This window comes from Petaurus breviceps, unplaced genomic scaffold, assembly GCF_028583685.1.
Source record: "Petaurus breviceps papuanus isolate PSGF00001 unplaced genomic scaffold, PetGlider_PUasm1.0 77, whole genome shotgun sequence".
Taxonomy (NCBI): Eukaryota; Metazoa; Chordata; class Mammalia; order Diprotodontia; family Petauridae; genus Petaurus; species Petaurus breviceps.
Genome location: NW_027186492.1, coordinates 7,080,533 through 7,098,669, shown reverse-complemented (window position 1 = coordinate 7,098,669; position 18,137 = coordinate 7,080,533). Strand labels below are relative to the sequence as shown.

At 37.4% G+C, this 18,137-nt stretch overlaps 1 protein-coding gene across 2 annotated transcripts in view; it reads right to left on the bottom strand.

Moving 5' to 3' along the window:
- Positions 1 to 18,137, bottom strand: part of WDR76 (WD repeat domain 76) — a 37,063-nt gene that overhangs the window by 4,189 nt on the left and 14,737 nt on the right. Inside the window, exons 6-11 of one of the 2 annotated variants that reach the window (XM_069105919.1) lie at positions 17,837 to 17,938; positions 17,699 to 17,739; positions 17,474 to 17,627; positions 9,974 to 10,132; positions 6,844 to 7,061; positions 1,237 to 1,389 (exon numbers count right to left, since the gene is read on the bottom strand). In XM_069105919.1, the coding sequence (XP_068962020.1) occupies positions 1,237 to 1,389; positions 6,844 to 7,061; positions 9,974 to 10,132; positions 17,474 to 17,627; positions 17,699 to 17,739; positions 17,837 to 17,938 (827 nt within the window). The remainder of the gene's footprint in view (positions 1 to 1,236; positions 1,390 to 6,843; positions 7,062 to 9,973; positions 10,133 to 17,473; positions 17,628 to 17,698; positions 17,740 to 17,836; positions 17,939 to 18,137) is intronic. The other variant, XM_069105920.1, reaches the window with a different exon arrangement.

The window sequence follows — 18,137 nt, the reverse complement described above, 5'->3', positions numbered from 1 at the left end:
TTTCCTGCCTTCTTATCTTTACCTTTTCTTCCAATTTGGCACTGGTTTGACCTCTGCTTTAACTAGCGATAATCTGACCAAACACAGACAACTAATTTATAAACTCCCATATCAGTAACAAATTAATTCTCTATCCATCAATATACAGGCAATTTCATCATACACGATACTTTCTTTGATTTTCATTATCCATAAAGTATTCTAATCTTCAATTGGGAAAACTAAGTATTCACAATATAAGTATGAGGCTAAGTAATCTACAAGCTTTGGGTCCATTTTTTTTTTTTTGCTTTTTTTGGAGGGCAATTGGGGTTAAGTGACTTGCCCAAAGTCACACACCTAGTAAGTGTGTCAAGCATCTGAGACCGGATTTAAACTCAAGTCCTCCGGACTCCAGGGCCAGTGCTCTATTCACTGTGTCCCCTAGCCGCCCCCTCTGTCATTTCTTAATAAGGTACTGTATTTTCCATCAGACAGATGAGAGGCAGATGTGACATAGCTGAAAGACTACAGACTCCGGAGTAAGAGAATATGGACTGAAAACCTGACATTGATGCTTACTTGAAGTATGACACTGCTAACTAAGTCATTTAACTTTTCTTGGTCTGAGTTTCCTCATCCATAAAATGAGGGTTGGACTAGCTGGTTTCTGAGGTCCCTTCCAGCTCTAAATCTATATTCTTATGATAATTCTCTGTGTATTCACTTCCCCACTGAAGTCACCAAAGTCTGAAAGATATCATGAGCTCTTCATAGATTTTTCTAGACCCTCATTCTTTGCAAAATATGTAAGAATGTTACAATTTAAGTTGCAGTTAACTTCATGTTGTTTTTTCTGTTTATGTTCATCATTAAGAATTCTTTTTTTTGGAGGGGGGGACGGCGCCAAGGCCATTGGGGTTAAGTGACGTGCCCAGGGTCACACAGCTAGTAAGTGTCAAGTCCACTTTGCCACCTAGCTACTGGTCACAGATTTCAAATTTATAATTCAAATGATTAATTTAATATTTACATATGGTCTAAAAACTGTCATTCTTAGGACTTTTTTCAAATTATCAAATTAATGTTTCAAAAATTACATTTGTAGGAAATGGTTACAGAAGGGAATCAAAGCTGAGCTACCAGAGAAAAAGCCCCAAAATTTGAGTCATCAATACTTCTAGTTTGGCAACATGGTGCCAACATCTTCTAAACATCTATTATAGAATAAATATGTAAAATGCCTCCCCAATTTACCTCAAATTATCATCAGCACATGTAGTTACCACTCTGTTGCCAGTAACAGGTGAGAAATATGCAGAAGCAAGGCTCTTCATGTGCTCAGTGAGAGAGATCAAAGGCTTCATTCCTTTAGATTTGAGGTACCGCAAATCATAAATATGAACATCTCTTTAACATAGATGTAAAGAACCATTAAAAAAAAAGTCAATGCATGAAAACTATTAAAACATAAACTATAAAAGATTTTATATGCAGAATATATATGTAAAAGCTAATACACATGATATAAACAACTGTCTATAAAACCCAATACAGTGTTAAGAACAAAGTAAGTACACAATGAATAAAGGGGAAAAAAAACTTGAGACAAAACCCTTTAACATTTGGTGTTACATTTGCAAACAACAGCAGAGATGAAAAGAAAAGAATCACAAGCAAAGAACTGCTTGGAAGACCTCCATTTTGTGGATAATGTCCATTCTTCATTTCCCTTCCAACTATGCTTCTGACTGCCCTGGCAATGACGACCCCCCTCCCATTCAGCTCCCTTTTATGTATTATCCTTGCCCCCATCAAAGTGATTTGAGAGAGAGAGAGAGAGAGAAAGAAATAACAAAAGGTTGGGAAGGTGGGGGCATGTAATCAGCCTCATGCAGCAGTGGCACCTGAGCTGAGACTGCTGAGGAACCTAGGCATTCTGAAGAGGGAAAGCACTGCAGGCAGAAAGGACAGAGCTGGACAGAGGGAGCATCATATTTGAGGAAGAGTAAGAAGGGTCATTGTTGCTGGGTTGCAGAGTATGTGGAGGCAAGTCAAGTGTAAGATAACTAGAAAGGTTGGAACCCAAGGTAATTTAAGTAAGAAGAAAGCAGTAATAATTAGGGTATTCAAAAAAGTTCATTCAGAAGGCAGAATCTAAACTGTGGAGTGAAGAAAGTGAATGATTCTAAGAGGTGAATCTAGGAGGCCAGTTTGGCTGAAAAAAAGTTTGTACAAAGGTAAGCAATAGATAGAAAATCTAGAAAAGTAAATCAGTACTAAAAAAAGAAAAGAAAAGAAGAGAGTTAGAGTCAGACTGAGAAGGATTTTAAATATCAGCATGAGAGGTTTTCACTTATTCTAAAGAGAATTCACTGAAAATTAAAGCAAGGACATTCATTGTCAGAGCATTTTCCATCTTTTGGAGGTGTCTTAGATCCTTGCTTACATTGCCGAGAAGAGCTAAGTCTATCAAGGTTAGTCATTGCCAATGTTGCTGTTACTGTGTACAATGTTCTCCTGGTTCTCCTCACTTCACTTTGCATCAGTTAATATAAGTCTTTGCAGGTTTTTCTGAAGTCTGCCTGTTCATCATTTCTTATAGCACAATAGTATTCCATTACATTCATATACCACAACTTGTTCAGCCATTCCCCAATTGATAGACATCCCCTCGATGTCCAATTCTTTTTTTTTTTTGCTTTTTTGGAGGGGGGAAGGTAGGACAATTGGGGTTAAGTGACTTGCCCAAGGTCACACGGCTAGTTTTTGTGTTAAGCGTCTGAGGCCGGATTTGAACTCAGGTCCGCCTGACTCCAAGGCTGGTACTCTATTCACTGCGCCACCTAGCCACCCCTCAATGTCCAATTCTTTGTCACCACAAAAAGAGCTGCTATACATATTTTTTTACATGTGGGTCCTTTTCCCATTTTTATGATCTCTTTGGTATACAGCCCTAGAAGTGGTATCGCTTATGCACAGTTTGATAGTCCCTTAGGGCATAGTTTCAAATTACTCTCCAGAATGGCTGGATCAGTTCACAACTCCATCAGCAATGCATTAGTGTTCCAATTTTCCAACATCTTCTCCAACATTTATCATTTTCCTGTTTTGTCATGTTAGCCAACCTGATAGGTATGATGTAGTACTTCAGAGTTGTTTTGATTTGCATTTCTCTAATCAATAGTGATTCAGAGCATTTTTTCATAGGATTATAGATAGCTTTAATTTAATAAATTATACATTAATACTATATTATTAATTATATTAATAACAATATATTATAACAATATAGCACACATTGTATTATATACTGTTATACAATAATGTATATATTATTATTTCAAGTTATATATTAAATATAACATATTATTAATTATACTAATTATGATATTTATATATAAATAATAATTAATAAAGATAGCTTTATTTTCTTCATTTGAAAAACTGCCTGTTCACACTCTTTGACCATTTATCAATTGAGGATGGAGAGAGCATTTTTAATTGAGTCAAGCTGTGAGCCATATTGCAAGGAACTGAGAAGTCAGTGGTGGTGAGAAAGTGGAAGCAAGGAGCATAGGCAGCTTTTTCTAAGAGTTTGGCTATTAGAGAGAAAAGGTATATAAGATGATAGCTTGAAGGGATACAGGGTCAAGTTAAAGTTCTTTAAAAATGGGTCTGGACGTTTTTATAAAAGTGAGTGTAAACTTTAAGGAAAGGGGATGCTCAAAGGAGTAAACTCACAGACATGACAGGAGGGGAGGGATTAAGGGAAAAAGAAGGGAAGTTGCAGTTGTAAGAAGAAAGGCTGCCTTTTCCTTGGAGACCTAAAGTAAAGGAGAGAATGAGAAATAATGTATAGGACATCTGAAGAAGGAATTCCTAATGGATGACCTCAATTTTTGTGTGAAAACTTTTATATATTGTTTTAAACTACATGTAAAAACAACTTCTAACTTTTGTTTTTTAAAATTTTGAGTTCCAGATTCTTTCCCTTCCCTTTCCCCTTTTAGGGCTATATCCCAAAGAGATCATAAAAATGGGAAAAGGACCCACATGAACAAAAATATTTATAGCAGCTCTTTTTGTGGTGGCAAAGAATTGGACATCGAGGGGAAGTCCATCAATTGGGGAACAGTTGAGCAAGTTGTGGTATATGAATGTAATGGGAATACTATTGTGCTATAAGAAATGATGAACAGGCAGTCTTCAGAAAAACCGACTTATATGAACTGATGCTGAGTGAAGTGAGGAGAACACTGAACACAGTAATAGCAACATTGTGCAACATTGATAAGCCTTAGCTCTTCTCAGCAATGCAAGGATCTAAGACAACTCCAAATGCCTCATGATGGAAAATGCTGCCCACATCCAGAGAAAGAGCTCTGGAGTCTGGGAGCAGATGGAGGCAGGCTGTCTGCTCTCTTTGTTTGATGTCTTGTTTCTTCTTTCTTGTGATCCCTCCCATTAGTTCTAACTGCTCTTTACAACATGACTAATGTGAAAGCATGTTTCACATGAATAGCCTATGTCAGACTGCACACTCTCCTGGGGAAGGGGGAGGAGACGGAGAAGGAGAAAATTTAAAACTCAAAAGTCTTATGGAAGTGAATGCTGAAAACAAAAACTAAATAATTTTTTAAAATGCTCTCTCCAAGGCTTCCACTGCTATCTGAATTGCCAAATCCACTGGCCTACTTTATTCCTGATCTTTTCTTTCACCTGTAGCTTGTGACATTATTGACCTTCTCCTAGACACTTTCTTCCCTGAGTTTCTGTGACATTGTTCTCTTCTGGCTCCTCTATCTTAAGCAATAAACAGCTATTAACCACCTATTATATACATAGAGTGCATACATATACCTAGAAGGGACTGAATGCCTTCAAAGAGGTTAAATTTTTCTCCTTATCTGTCTCTTTTGATGGATTCATGCCCTGTCCCCATATATAGTTGGATATCGGGGCCCTATACTAAACCCTAATTCTCTCATCTCTCGAAGATACCTCACAGTGATCACATTAGTTTCAATGGCTTCAACTATCGTCTCTGTGCAGACCACTCCTGGATCTGCATATCCAGTCTGAGTCTCATCTCTGAAACCCCAGTCCAGCATCATTTATTGCCCATTGGCTATTTCCCAGAATTCTTCCTAGGCATTTCAAACTGAAAATGTCTACAGTAAAGCTCATTATCTTTCCCTCAAAATCCTCCCCATCTTCCTAACCTCATTTCTATTAAGGGTACCACTATCCTTCCAGCCACTTAAGTTGGCAACTTCATTCTTGACTCTTCCCTTTCCCTCACCCCTCATATATAATCAACTGTTGTTTAGTCATTTCCAGTCATATCCAACTCTTCGTGACCCCATTTGGAGTTTTCCTGGCAAAGATACTGGAAGGATTTGCCATTTCCTTCTCCAGCTCATTTAATAGATGAGGGAACCAAGGCAAACAGGGTTAAGTGACTTGTCCAGGGTCAGTCAGCAAGTGTCTGACGCCAGACTGAACTCATAAAGATGAGTCTTTGATTCTGAGCACAGTGTTCTATCCACTGTGCCACCTAGCTGCCACCCAATCAACTTCTAAGTCTTACTAAGTCTTGTTGTATCTGTCCTTTCATTTTCAAAGAGAACCATGACATTAGGGAGATGATAACATGAATTGCAGTTGACTTGGATTTGAGTGAAGGAGAGCTATGCAAGGTCACCAGCCTCACCTTCTCCTCCAGATCCAGTGGCCAGATAGCTATTGAGATGACTGGAGATGGCCCAGGATGGAATGGGAGACTCTGGCTTTTTTAGGCTAGGGCCTTTTCACAGACTCACTTGGGGGAAGTAATGCCCATTCTGTGAACAGGCCCTTTAAGAAGGGATGGCCCCTTAAAAAAAAAAATAAGGGGAGGCTAGGTGGCACAGCGAGTAAGAGCGCCGCCCCGGAGTCAGGAGACCCGGGATTGGTTCCGGCCTCGGATACTTGGCACCCACACAAAATAACTGGCCATGTAACCTTGGGCAAATTACTTAACCCCAATTACTTTAAAAAAAAAATTAAATTGGGAGGGGAAGACCCTCAGCTTTGCTGGTCAAAACAGTTACTATTGACATTCACTCTGAGCCAGGAGGGCCCAAAATATAGCCATTAAGTGGTGCTTGGGCAGGATGGGTGGATTTCAGAGTCATCAGCATAGATAGTAACTAATGAAATCACCATGTGAAGCAGTAAGGAGAGAACCCTGAGAGACACTTAAGTTTAGAACTCATGATCTGGAGGGAAAGAATTGTCTTTCTTTTTTCTTAGTTGTATCTCCAGTGCTTAGCAGGGTGACAATCAGTAGGTACTTAATAGTTATTGACTGACTAACCATGAGAAATGAATGACAGTAACCTGAAAGCCAGTAGAATACTGAAGCAAAGCTCTAATCAGAAAGACTGAGATGGAGAGTGATCCCAAAAAAGGAAGAGTTGCAGAGTAAAGACAATAAAGGCAGAATTTTGAAGTGGCAGTGAGTGATAATATATCTACTCCTTTTCCTGGACAAGTTTTCATGGGATTCCAGAATAAGGGGTATTTAGTAATGGAGCAAGTAGCTAAGGATTCAATATATTCTAGAAGGAGTCAGGATTCTGTTAATGCAAAGGGATAGAAACTGCATGAAAGAGATGTAAAACAAAGGAGAAACTGCTAATAAGGGAACAGGGGTTCCAGAGGAATACAACTTCAAATGAGTCATGCAAGAAAAAAAAATGCCATCTGACATGTGACACAGTTCAAGTTACTTTCCTTTCTGACAAAATTTCTTTGACAACTAAACTGAAAATCTTATATCCAAGGTTTAACTTATAAATATGGTTGGGAAGAACTTACCTCGCACCAGCAGCTATGAAATAACATCTATTCATGGGATGAACCTGGAGAGTTCTTATTGAGCTCATATGAGAATTGAAAAATTGTTCATATGAAGTTCCTGGTGTCCGTCTATCCACTATAGCCACACTTGCATCCCAGTGCCCTACTATTAAAGTAGATGCATCATCACCCAAGAAGTCAAAGTATGAAAAATCCCTTTCTTCATTTCTATACACCTAAAAATACAAAAACACTTGTCTTAATAGCAATAAATAGGTTGTTATCTATAGTGCCCTTCTTCCAAGAAGCTCTAAGGATAAACTAGGTATTTCTAAAAATTTGCTAAAAGTATAAATAATTTTAATAATAATAATAATTTAACAATAATAATTTCAATCTTCTTACTACACTGAAAAGGAAGCACTGGTCATAAATTAGAACCCTCTTCTAAAGGGAGAGAATATAGGGCATTTAATAACTACACGATTTGCCCAAAAGATATAACCACTGTACCAATAATTATGTGCATTATAAAACTTAAAAATTAGGGGCGGCTAGGTGGCGCAGTGAAAAGAGCACCAGTTGGGGCAGCCAAGCGGCATAGTGAGTAAGAGTGCTGGCCCCGGCATTGGGAGACCCGGGATCGTTTCTGGCCTCAGATACTTGGCACCCACACAAAATAACTGGCCGTGTAACCTTGAGCAAGTTACTTAACCCCAATTGCTTAAAAAAAAAAAAAAAAAGAAAAGAATGGTTCTGGCCCTGGAATCAGGAGGACCTGAGTTCAAATCCAGCCTCAGACACAACATAAAAACTAGCCATGTGACCTTGGGCAAGTCACTTAATCCGAACTGCCCTGCCTTCCCCACTCCAAAAAAAAAAAAGCAAAATAAAAATTAAATAAGAATGAGATAGAGATGAAATAATATTTGATTCTAGAGTCAATAGGAGTCACTGATAGGGTAAGATCTGCACTTTTCACCTTGGCATCTAAGTGAAGGATGAATTGGAAAAGAGATAAGGAGACCAAATATTGGGCTACTGCAATAGTTCCACAGGTGAGAGCCTGAACTGGGGTAATGGCTATATGCATAGAGCTGAAATGAGAGATTAGAAAAATGGCAATATTTGGCAAGTGAATGGATATATGGAATGGGGAGAAATGTAGGCTTGCCAAACTACAGGTAATGCCAAATTCAAATCTTGGAGACTAAAGGATAGTAGATAATTCTGTTGAGGTTTGGGGTTTAGGGACTCCAAAATAACAATACATCAGATCCTGTTGAATGAATTTGACTCAAGTCTTCTCTCAGCCAAAGTAAAGCAAAGTTTATTAAAGATTAGCCATACTGGGTAGACTCTTAAGGGGCCTAAGCATTTATGACAAGCAAGCTAGAATAATCTGACACAGCCTAAGCCTCAGCTAGATGAATCTGAACCACTTCAGGGAGGCAAGATGGATCTTATATACAGAAAGATTGTGGGAGGGATCTAGGGGTGGTCTAGAGTAGGGGTTTGGAGAGGGTCTTGAGGAGGAGTCTAAGGAGGATCTTGATGGAACTGAGGTCAGATCTGGAATGGGATTAAGGGTAGGAAATAGCTAAATAGCTGAAGGCCACCTGGAGATGACAGACAATGGAGGACTAGGCTAGGTTAAGTGTAACTGAGATTTAATCATTGTGATAATGGAAGGCTTATGGCCTCGAAAAAGCCAGATCTAGTGGGAAGATTCAAAGAGATTTCAAGGTGGTTCCCAGAGCCTGTACTAATTCCACAGAATTAGGGAAATTCAGAAGAATAGTAGGTTTGTGGGTAAAGATAATGTAATCACAAACCATTCATGTGTACTCATCCTCTGCCCCCCCCCTTTTTCTAAAGCAATGGGGTTAAGTAACTTGCTCAATGTTACACGGCCAAGTGTTTCTGGGTAGGTAATAAGTGTCTGAGCCCGGATTATCCTCTGCCCCTTTTGCTCAATGAATAGGGATAAGAGAGAAAAGGGACATAATTAGTGGCCACTGGGGAAAGCCAGAGCCCATACATTGAAGGGTACCTGAAGTCACAAGATGACAATAAGCAGAGAAGACAGGTTAAATTTCTCTTTTGCAGACCAGGTTCCTGGATCAGGTTAGCTTATAACCACTGGGAGAATCTAGAGCAGCCACAGGAGGCCAGTAGTGGTAAAGGACAGAATGGAAGACTACTGAAGAGAGGTGTGGCATTACATAACCTAACAATGTGGTTCAATGGGCATAAATCAAATCACAGAAACACTTCCAATGGATTCAGCAGCCTTTTGATAGGGGTGGATCCTTCACTGACTTCACATGATTTAGAGTGCTACTTGGAAAGATAAGTACCCAAGGCAAAGTATCCAAATCAAATATGGGTCCTTAAACTTTTCTTACATGGATTTGAGTTCAGTGTGGTTTTCTACACTAGCTAAAACTAGGTAAGGACTAAACTGCAGAGAACTTGACCTTCAAAAGGCTAGAATGAGAAAGCAAAAAGGCCCAAGATGTGGTAGAGTTTGAATACATAACCAACAGTTTATTTTTCATCTCAATATCACTGGAATAAAAGCATACTAGCAGGGGTGGCTAGGTGGCGTAGTGAGCAGAGCGCCGGCCTGGAGTCAGGAGGATCCGGGATTGGTTCCAGCCTCAGACACTTAACACCCACACAAAAAAAATGGCCGTGTAACCTTGGGCAAGTTACTTAATCCCAATTGCTTTATAAAAAAAAAAAGCATACTAGCAGCAGATGTGTCTGATGTTCCTAATTGTTCATGGGACAATATGGAAAAAGGTTTTTAAGTGTGGTTGCTGTACACTCTATTAAGTAGTTAGCTAAAAGGTTTTGGCTATTTAGGGAGTATGCCTTTAATGAAATACATTAAACCTCAATTTCATGCCTAAATCTATCCCCACTAAATTTTTGCCCAAGCTAAGAATGAAAAAATGTTCATTTTCCTTTTCTTATAATGGGTAGTCATATGACCACAAAAATAGGATAGCAACATCTTTTATTTTAAAAGTCTCATTCAGAAATGATCATTTTCTCACAGTTTGGTTGGCACAATGACCATAATTCCATAAAGCACTTGGAATATGATTTGAGGTCTGCAAGGAATCACACAGACACTCACCTCTTCAAACACAGCCCTAGTAAAATCTCCACAGCGTAATGTCCCATCATAGCTCAGTGACAACAAGTGGGCTGGATTGGCAGGTGAAAAATTCAGACAGCTAACTATTTGACTATGGAGAATAAAGGTAAAAATCCCATTTTCTCTAGGTTGCTGAGTCTGAAAAACAGGTATTTTTAAAGGGAGGGAAGACAGTGAAAATTATAAACATTTACTATATTAACATTCCCTCTACACTAATAATACTAAGACATAGAAATTTGAAGCTATACTTAAAATAGACTCATCAATTTTAAATTCAACTAAATATGACACTAAGAGGCTTACACATTTTTTTCCCACCAGTGTCTGGTCTTTTAAAAGTAGCTTAGTTATCAGGATAGCTACATGGCACAGTGAATAGAGCACTGACCCTGGAGTCAGGAGGATCTGAGTTCAAATTCGGACTCAAATACTTGACATACTTACTAGCCATGTGACCTTGAGCAAGTCACTTAACTCCAATTGCCCTGCCTTCCCCCCTCCAAAAAAAGAAAAGTAGTTTAGTTATCAAGAACAGATTTATCATTCATTTCTCATTCCATCAGAAATAGTGATTGTCTAGTAGTCATTTTACTCACAGTACAAAATACTGCCCAAGTCAATCTTATTTCTTCCCTTACCCTTTTGGCAAGGAGCTAATACAAGTTTTGGAGAAAATATCCACTCAATATACTTAGATCCAAACATTATTAAAAATAACAAAAATTTGTCCCCAAAATACACAATAAAAATGCAATGTCAAAATTTCTCCATTAATATTGCTATAACCAATAATCCATGGATTAGTCCCTATGTTGTCTCATCTATAACAAAATAATTATCAGTTCCTAAGAAGTCAGTTTCTAGATGCAGATTTCACAAAATCACAATCACAGAATTAAAAGTTATCTACTACAATCTCTATAATACCCCCACTACAATATCCCCATTAATTGGTCTTCTAGTCTCAGCAGGAGTAATCTAAAACCTCCTAACACAGCCTATACTACCTACTTCAGTATAGGTCTAATTGCAAGGTAGATTTTCCTTATGTTGGCCCAAAATCTGTCTGCAACTTTTACCTTATACTTCTACTTCAGTCCTCTAGGGCCAAAAAGGGACTGGTCTTATTCTTCTTCCTGACTGCCCTTCAAATACTTAAAGTGATCATGTATAACAGAAAACATTAGTGGTAAATCCTGCTGGAAGGAGCTATGGGAAAACAGTTTTATTGATGCCTTTTGTTATTATATCATATTCATTTCTGAACGTTAGTCTTTACTACTACCCAGGAAGATAGTCAAGATTTAAAACAAACCCAATCCCAGTTCGGCAAAACCAACACATCAACTATGTCTACAAGTACAAGCAACGTTTCATACCCACAGTCCCCTACCTCTCCACCAAAAAGGAGAGAGGTATATTTTCTTTTTTCTCAAGGTACAAGTTTAGTCATTATAATTACACAGTATTCCATTTCATTTTATCGTTCTTTCAGCTTACATCATCACTGTCCCTGTGTATACTGTTTTGTTGATTTTGATTACTTCATTCTACACCAGTTTATGTCTTTTTTTCTTTCTGAATTCCTCATATTCGTTGTTTCTTACAGTATAATAATATTCCATGTACCATGATTTGTCCAGCCACTTCCAAACTTACAAGCACCCAACTTTCTTTCTAGTTCTTTACAAAGATAATCTCTTCCTCTTCCTCTCTCTCCCTCTCTTTTTTCCTTTCTCTGTTTAATCTCCTGGGGGCTTCTTCCTAGCAAAGGGCTCTGTAGGTCAAAGGGAATAGATATGTTAGTTAGTTTTTTAGCTTAATTCCAAACTGTTTTCCAGAATCACTGGGCCAATTCATAGCTCCACCAATACTATGTTATTGGGCCTTCTTTCCTATAGCCCCTCCATCACTAGTTCAAACTTTTGTCAACTTGTCAATTTGGTGGATATGAAATAAAACCTCACTTATTTTAATTTGCATTTCTCTTATTGATTGGGAAAGGTTGCTGATATAAGATATGTCTTCTGAGATCTAGCTGTTTCTGTCCTTTGACCACTACTTGAAGAATGGCTCTTGATATATGTATGCTAATTCAGTACATAGCTTGGATATCAGAACTTTATCAGAAATATTTGATGCAAAAAATCTTCCAAGAGTTTTTCTAGTTATCCCAGCTGCATTAATTTTGTTCATGTAAAAGCTTTTTAATTTCATATAACCAAAGTTGTCTATTTCATCAGTTATGATTTTTCTATCCCTTGTTTGGTTAGGAATTCTCCCTGAAAGCCCTACCTGTGAAAGATACCGTCATCCATTTTCCTCCATCTTTAAGTGATATGACCCTTCATATTTGAGTAACCATTCAAATAAATGGTACAAGGTACTGTCTAAATATTTTTTTCCTAAAACTTCTTTCTAGTCTTCCCAGAAGTTCTTGTTGAATAGCCAAGTTCTTCCCCAAAGATATTTATGATCTTGGGTTTATGGAGCAAAGTTATTCACCTCAGTTGTTTCTGATACATTATTATTCGGTCAGTTCCACTGATCTAATTTCCTATTTCTTTAACTAGCACCAAAGAGTTTGGATGGTTACTACTTTTATAATATGGTCTGAGGTCTGAAAGTGGCTTAATATTAACCCCTTATCTCTACTATTTTTTATTATTTTATTATGGGAACCTGCAGTCTCAAGGCTATATGTGGCCCTCTAGGTCCTCAAGTGTGGCCCTCTGAATCCAAACTTCACAGAACAGATGTCCTTAATAAAAGGATTTGTTCTATAAAACTTCAACTCAGTCAAAAGGCTGTACCCATAGACCTAGAAGGCGACATGTGGCCTCTAGATCAAGGTTCCCTATCCCTCTAGCTCCATAAAGTAAGCCTTTGGTGGTTTCGCTGGTAGAGCACTAAATCTATAAATTACATTGGATATTTTGTCATTTTTATTATATTAGCAAAGCCCACACATTAGCAATGCATACAACTTTCAATTACTTAGGTCTTAATTTATCTCTATAAAGAGTATTTTGTACTCAAGCATTTATGTCTCAAAAACATCTTGGTAGATTTACTCCTATATATTTTATGCATTTTTACTGTTGCAAATACTAGCAATTATGGTGGATTTATTTTGTATCCTCCTATTTTATTCATTAATCCACTATTAGTGGAAATGTCTCCTGGAAAATAGTTTGGAATTATTCTGGCAAAATTCCTAAATATATTTCTTGATCCAGTGATAACACCACTAGGCACCAATCCCAGCAAGGTCAAATATAGAAGGAAAGTTCCCATATATGCATGTGTATATGTGTAGAGACAGATATAGAGCATTTTTTGTGGTGGGAATGAACTGGCAGCAAAGTAAGTATCCTTCAATTAGAGAATGGCTAAAAAATTTTGGTATATAATGTAATGAAATACTATTGCATCAAAACAAAAGAAACTTGAAGAAACTTGTATAGAATGAAGTAAAACCAAAAGAACAAATTATGCCATGACCACAATAATAGAAAGCAGAAAGGCACTTAAAAACATCAGAACTTTCATCAATGCCATGATCAATTATGACTTCAGAAGACTAACAGCAAAACATGCCTCTGACCTCTCAAAAGAGAGCCAAAGGACCATATGTACTAAATGACGTATACACTGCCAGATGTGGTCAACGTGTTTGCTTATTTGTTTTACTTAATTGTACTTTCTTTATTATAAGGGCAGGTTCTATTGGGAGTAAAGGGCAGAGTCAGTGGGAAGTGGCAGCGATGGGAAAAGAAAGAATAAAATATGCTATGCCTTTTATTCTGTTTTTAAGATGAGAGTATAAGAAATAATCAGGTTATCCCCTAAAGCAGGACCTCATTATGAAAAGATTCTTCAACTAGAAGATTCTGCAAATTATACCAGGAAATACTCATCATGAAACTTCTAAGAACTTTAGATTGTTGCAGTCTGCTTCTATACAGTCTGTATACAATGTCACAGAATTTAGAGCTGGAAGTGACCTTAGAGAACACAATAAATATTTGTTGATTTTCTTTTCTTTCTGATACTATGTGGCCAGATGCTGACTTCCTACTACAGGCAGATTTTTTACCAGGTGAATAGAGGTTCAAGCCAAGTCCTCCTATAAAGTAACCCAGGATCTTTATGTCAGCTATGCATCTTTGACACAAAAGTTACAATTACATGGGAAATACAAAAGAAACACAGGTTTCCATTCCACCTTTGCAATAAAACAAGTGGCCTTGGACTAACTACTATCTCTGACTTTTTGTACCTAAAGTAAGGAGCTTTATATATATATATATGAATGAATGAATTCCAAGAAATCAGTAACTGTAGGCTTTGGTTAGTCTGGGAAGGCTTCAGGAAACAGATGAAACAAGCTGGGAATAGATTTTGAACTGGTCCTTGAATGAACTGTAGGATTTGAAAGTGCAGAAGAGGTAAAAAGAATAAGCTCTACAAGCAAAGAGAATTTCATAAACAAAGACAGAGGAAATAACTGTCATGGCATGCGGGGAGAATAGAGAACAGTCAACTGAAGCAAAGGGGCCATTTTAAGAAAAAAAATTGATTAAGGTGGAACTACTTAAAAATGAAGCATGAATGTCCAACTAAAGAATTTGGAAAAAGTTAATAAGCAACAAATTGGCCAAAATGAAAAAATATGGAAAATACTTTGGAAGGGTTTGGGGAAGACAGACACTAGCACATTACTGGAGGAATTCTGAATCAGTACAGCCATTCTGGAAAACAACTATACAACACAGTGATTAAAATGACCATACCTTTTGACCCAGAGATTCCACTACCATGTTTATATACCAAGGAGGTTACTGATAAGAAGAAAACATTCCTAAATATCAACATATTTAAAGTAATGCTTTTTCTGGTAGCAAAATCTGAAAACAAAGATCTGCCCACTGATTGAGGAATGGTTAAACAAATTACGGTATAAGAATCTGATACAACATATTAATGTGCTGTAAGAAAGGCAAATATAAATGAATACAGAAGCATGACATGATCAAATGCAGAGTAAAGTAAGCAGAGCCAAGAAAACAATATACACTGACTACAACAATGCAAATGGAAAGAACAGTCACAAAAGAATCAAAAGTGAATGCTGTGCATTTAAATAAGCATGACCAGAGAAATATGAGAAGACAACCCAACCCCACTTCTTTGCAGGGATGTGAGGACCATAAAGATGGCTTGTTGCATGTATTTTCAGACTTTTTCAATGTATCAGTGTCACTAATTATCTCTTTTTTTTCCTTTAAAAATATTTTCTATTTGTCCCTTCTCTTGGAGGGGGGGAAGGGAGAGGAGCAAGAGGTAAGAGATACAAAGAATGATGTTAAAGATATCAATAAAAATTTTCTTTCACGAAAATGAGCAGTAAAGCCAGAAATGAAAACATAAAGAAAGCAACATTTCTAAGAGATTATGTGGCAAAATCATTCACTCAAATAAGCACCTTCTAAGTGGCACAAGACACCATGGTAGGGACAGGACAAACCAAGATAAAATGAAGAACAGTCCCTTCCCTCAAGGCATTTAAATTCTATTTTGAGGATACAACGTGCACACAGATTAATAAATACAAGATAATTTAAGGAGGGAGAGAGCCCTAACACTTATGGAGAGATCATGAAAGGGTTCCCATAAAAAGGGACAACTGTGCTGGAGAGATCACCAAGTGCAGCAACCTTGGAGGAAAGTAAGATTCTAAGACATGAAGGTCAGCAAGGAGTGTTTCAGGCATGGAGAATATACAAAGGCACCTAAGAGACAAGATGCTGGGCCCAGGGAACATGTTGCATGGAGGCTAGTTTCCCTGAGACAAAGAGTAACAAGGAATAGTGTGCAATAAACCTACCTGGTAAGGTTTGGAATCAGACTGTGAAGGACTTTCAATGCCAAGCTGAGAAATGTATATTCTGTCCTAGAAGGGGATAGATAGGGAGCTCCTAAAGATTCTTGGGCAGGAGCTGACATGGCAAGACCTTCTATGAATATTATTTTGGCAGCTGTATACAAGATAAATTGAAGCACGGAGACAGCGGTAGTAAAACAAAACAAAACCAACCACAGTTTAGAGGCTACTACAATAATCCAGGCATGAAATCAAAAGAACCTGAACTAAGGGGTGGCCAGGTGGCTCAGTGAGTAAGAGCACCAGCTCCAGTGTCGGGATGACCTGGGGATCAAATCCAGGCTCAGATACTTAGCACCACACCCAGAAATAACTGGCCGTGTAACCTTGAGCAAGTTACTTAACCCCGATTACTTTAAAAAAAAAAGAACCTGAACTAAGAAAAGAACCAAATAGAACCTTTTAAAAGAAGAATCAAAAGGACTTAAATGAGTGGATACTGAAAATAAGAGGACCTGAGATAAAGAAGCACAACTCACTATAGGGTTTCAAACCTAGGTAACTAGGAAAATAAAACCATGAAATTGGAAAAAGGAGCTTATTTGGGGTGGAGATGATGATAAGCCTAGCTGAATTTGATATGACTATGAAATTGTCATCCAAATGAAAATTTCCAGGAGGCAGTCGCAGGTAGAGGGTTGGAGGAAGGGTATTAGAACCCTCATTCCAAGGCAGAGAAAAAAAAAAGATCTTTTTATTTTTTTCCCTTTAAAAAAGAAAATATACCACTTGGCTTTCCTCAAGTCTCAGCTAAAATTCCATCTTCTGCAAAATATCTTTCCTAGTCCTACTTGATGTTAGTGCCTTCCTTCTGTAATTATTTCCAATTTATCCTACATATATCTTGTGTGTGCACTGTTATCTACATGTTGTCTCCCCATTAGACTGTAAGCTCCCTGAAGGCAGGGATTCTTTTTGCCTTTTTTTCTTATCCTCAGTGCTTAACACAACAGTACCTGCTACAGAGTAGGCCCTTAATAAATGTTTCTTGACTTAGGTAGAAAAAAATTGCTCCAGTACATAACTTATACCATATTCTGAGAAAAATAGAGCCACTTGTTTACAAACATTATAATTTCTATTTTCAGAATAACTTCAGAATCACTTAATCAATTTTTTATTATACTGCTGCTAATCCACTGATGATGTTACAGGTTACAGGATTAGAAATTTAGAATTGGAAGGGACCTTATAGTTCATCAAGTCCAATTCACTCATTTTACAGGGATACTGAGGCCCAGAAAGTTGAAATGATTTGCCCAATGTTAAGAAAGGCAGCAAATGGCCATGCTGGTTTTTCACCCAGGTCCTCTGATCTAAAATCCACTGTTCTGTGTACTGCATCAAAGTATCAAAATAACACAGGCTCGACAAAAAGAATTTAAGCTTTGAGATTTGATTAATACAACTTGCAATCATAAGATTCAATTACAAATTTTTATATTTATAACACATAGATCTAGGACATTTTCTTTTCTATTTTCTGATTCTACTTTCTCATTTTCAAATAGAAAATAAAAATAGTTTACCAAATCCCATAGTCCAACTTGGCCAAGCTTGTCCCCAGCTGCCACCAATGTCCTAGTTTCTGATGGATGAATAGCCATAGAGCATATTCTGCTTTGGGTAACTTTGCAGACAGTATCTTCACTAATGACCATGCCAGTCAAACTTGCTTGGTATCTGAAAGGAGAAATTAATTTAAAATTTCAAAATATTTCTATTTAAAACAAAAAAAAATTGTTTAAATTTACCTCTTCACATTAGATAACTTCTTTGTACTCTTATTTCTTGGCTGCAATATTAGAGAGAAATCAGAGCAATAAGATAATGCATTTATTCCAACTTCTTTTACTAAAAACTACAACAGTTAAAAGTTCTGAAAATGATACCTGGCTTATTTTCATCCACATCTGCAAAACTCCTCTAAACATTTCATTTTCACCAGTCTGATTTTCAGGTATCATTTCCAAAGGTCCAGGAGGTAAGCGAGTCTGTTAGAAAAAAAAAAACAGAAACAAGTTTTTCTTTGAGGCTTTAAAATCTTTTAGACAATGTTAACTGTTACACATTTTTTTGTTTATAACCCTTAGTTCATAATCTTTTTTTTTCTGGAGGCCAACTGGGGTTGTGACTTACCCAAGGTCACACAGCTAGTTTTGTGTTAAGTGTCTGAGCCCTGATTTGAACTAA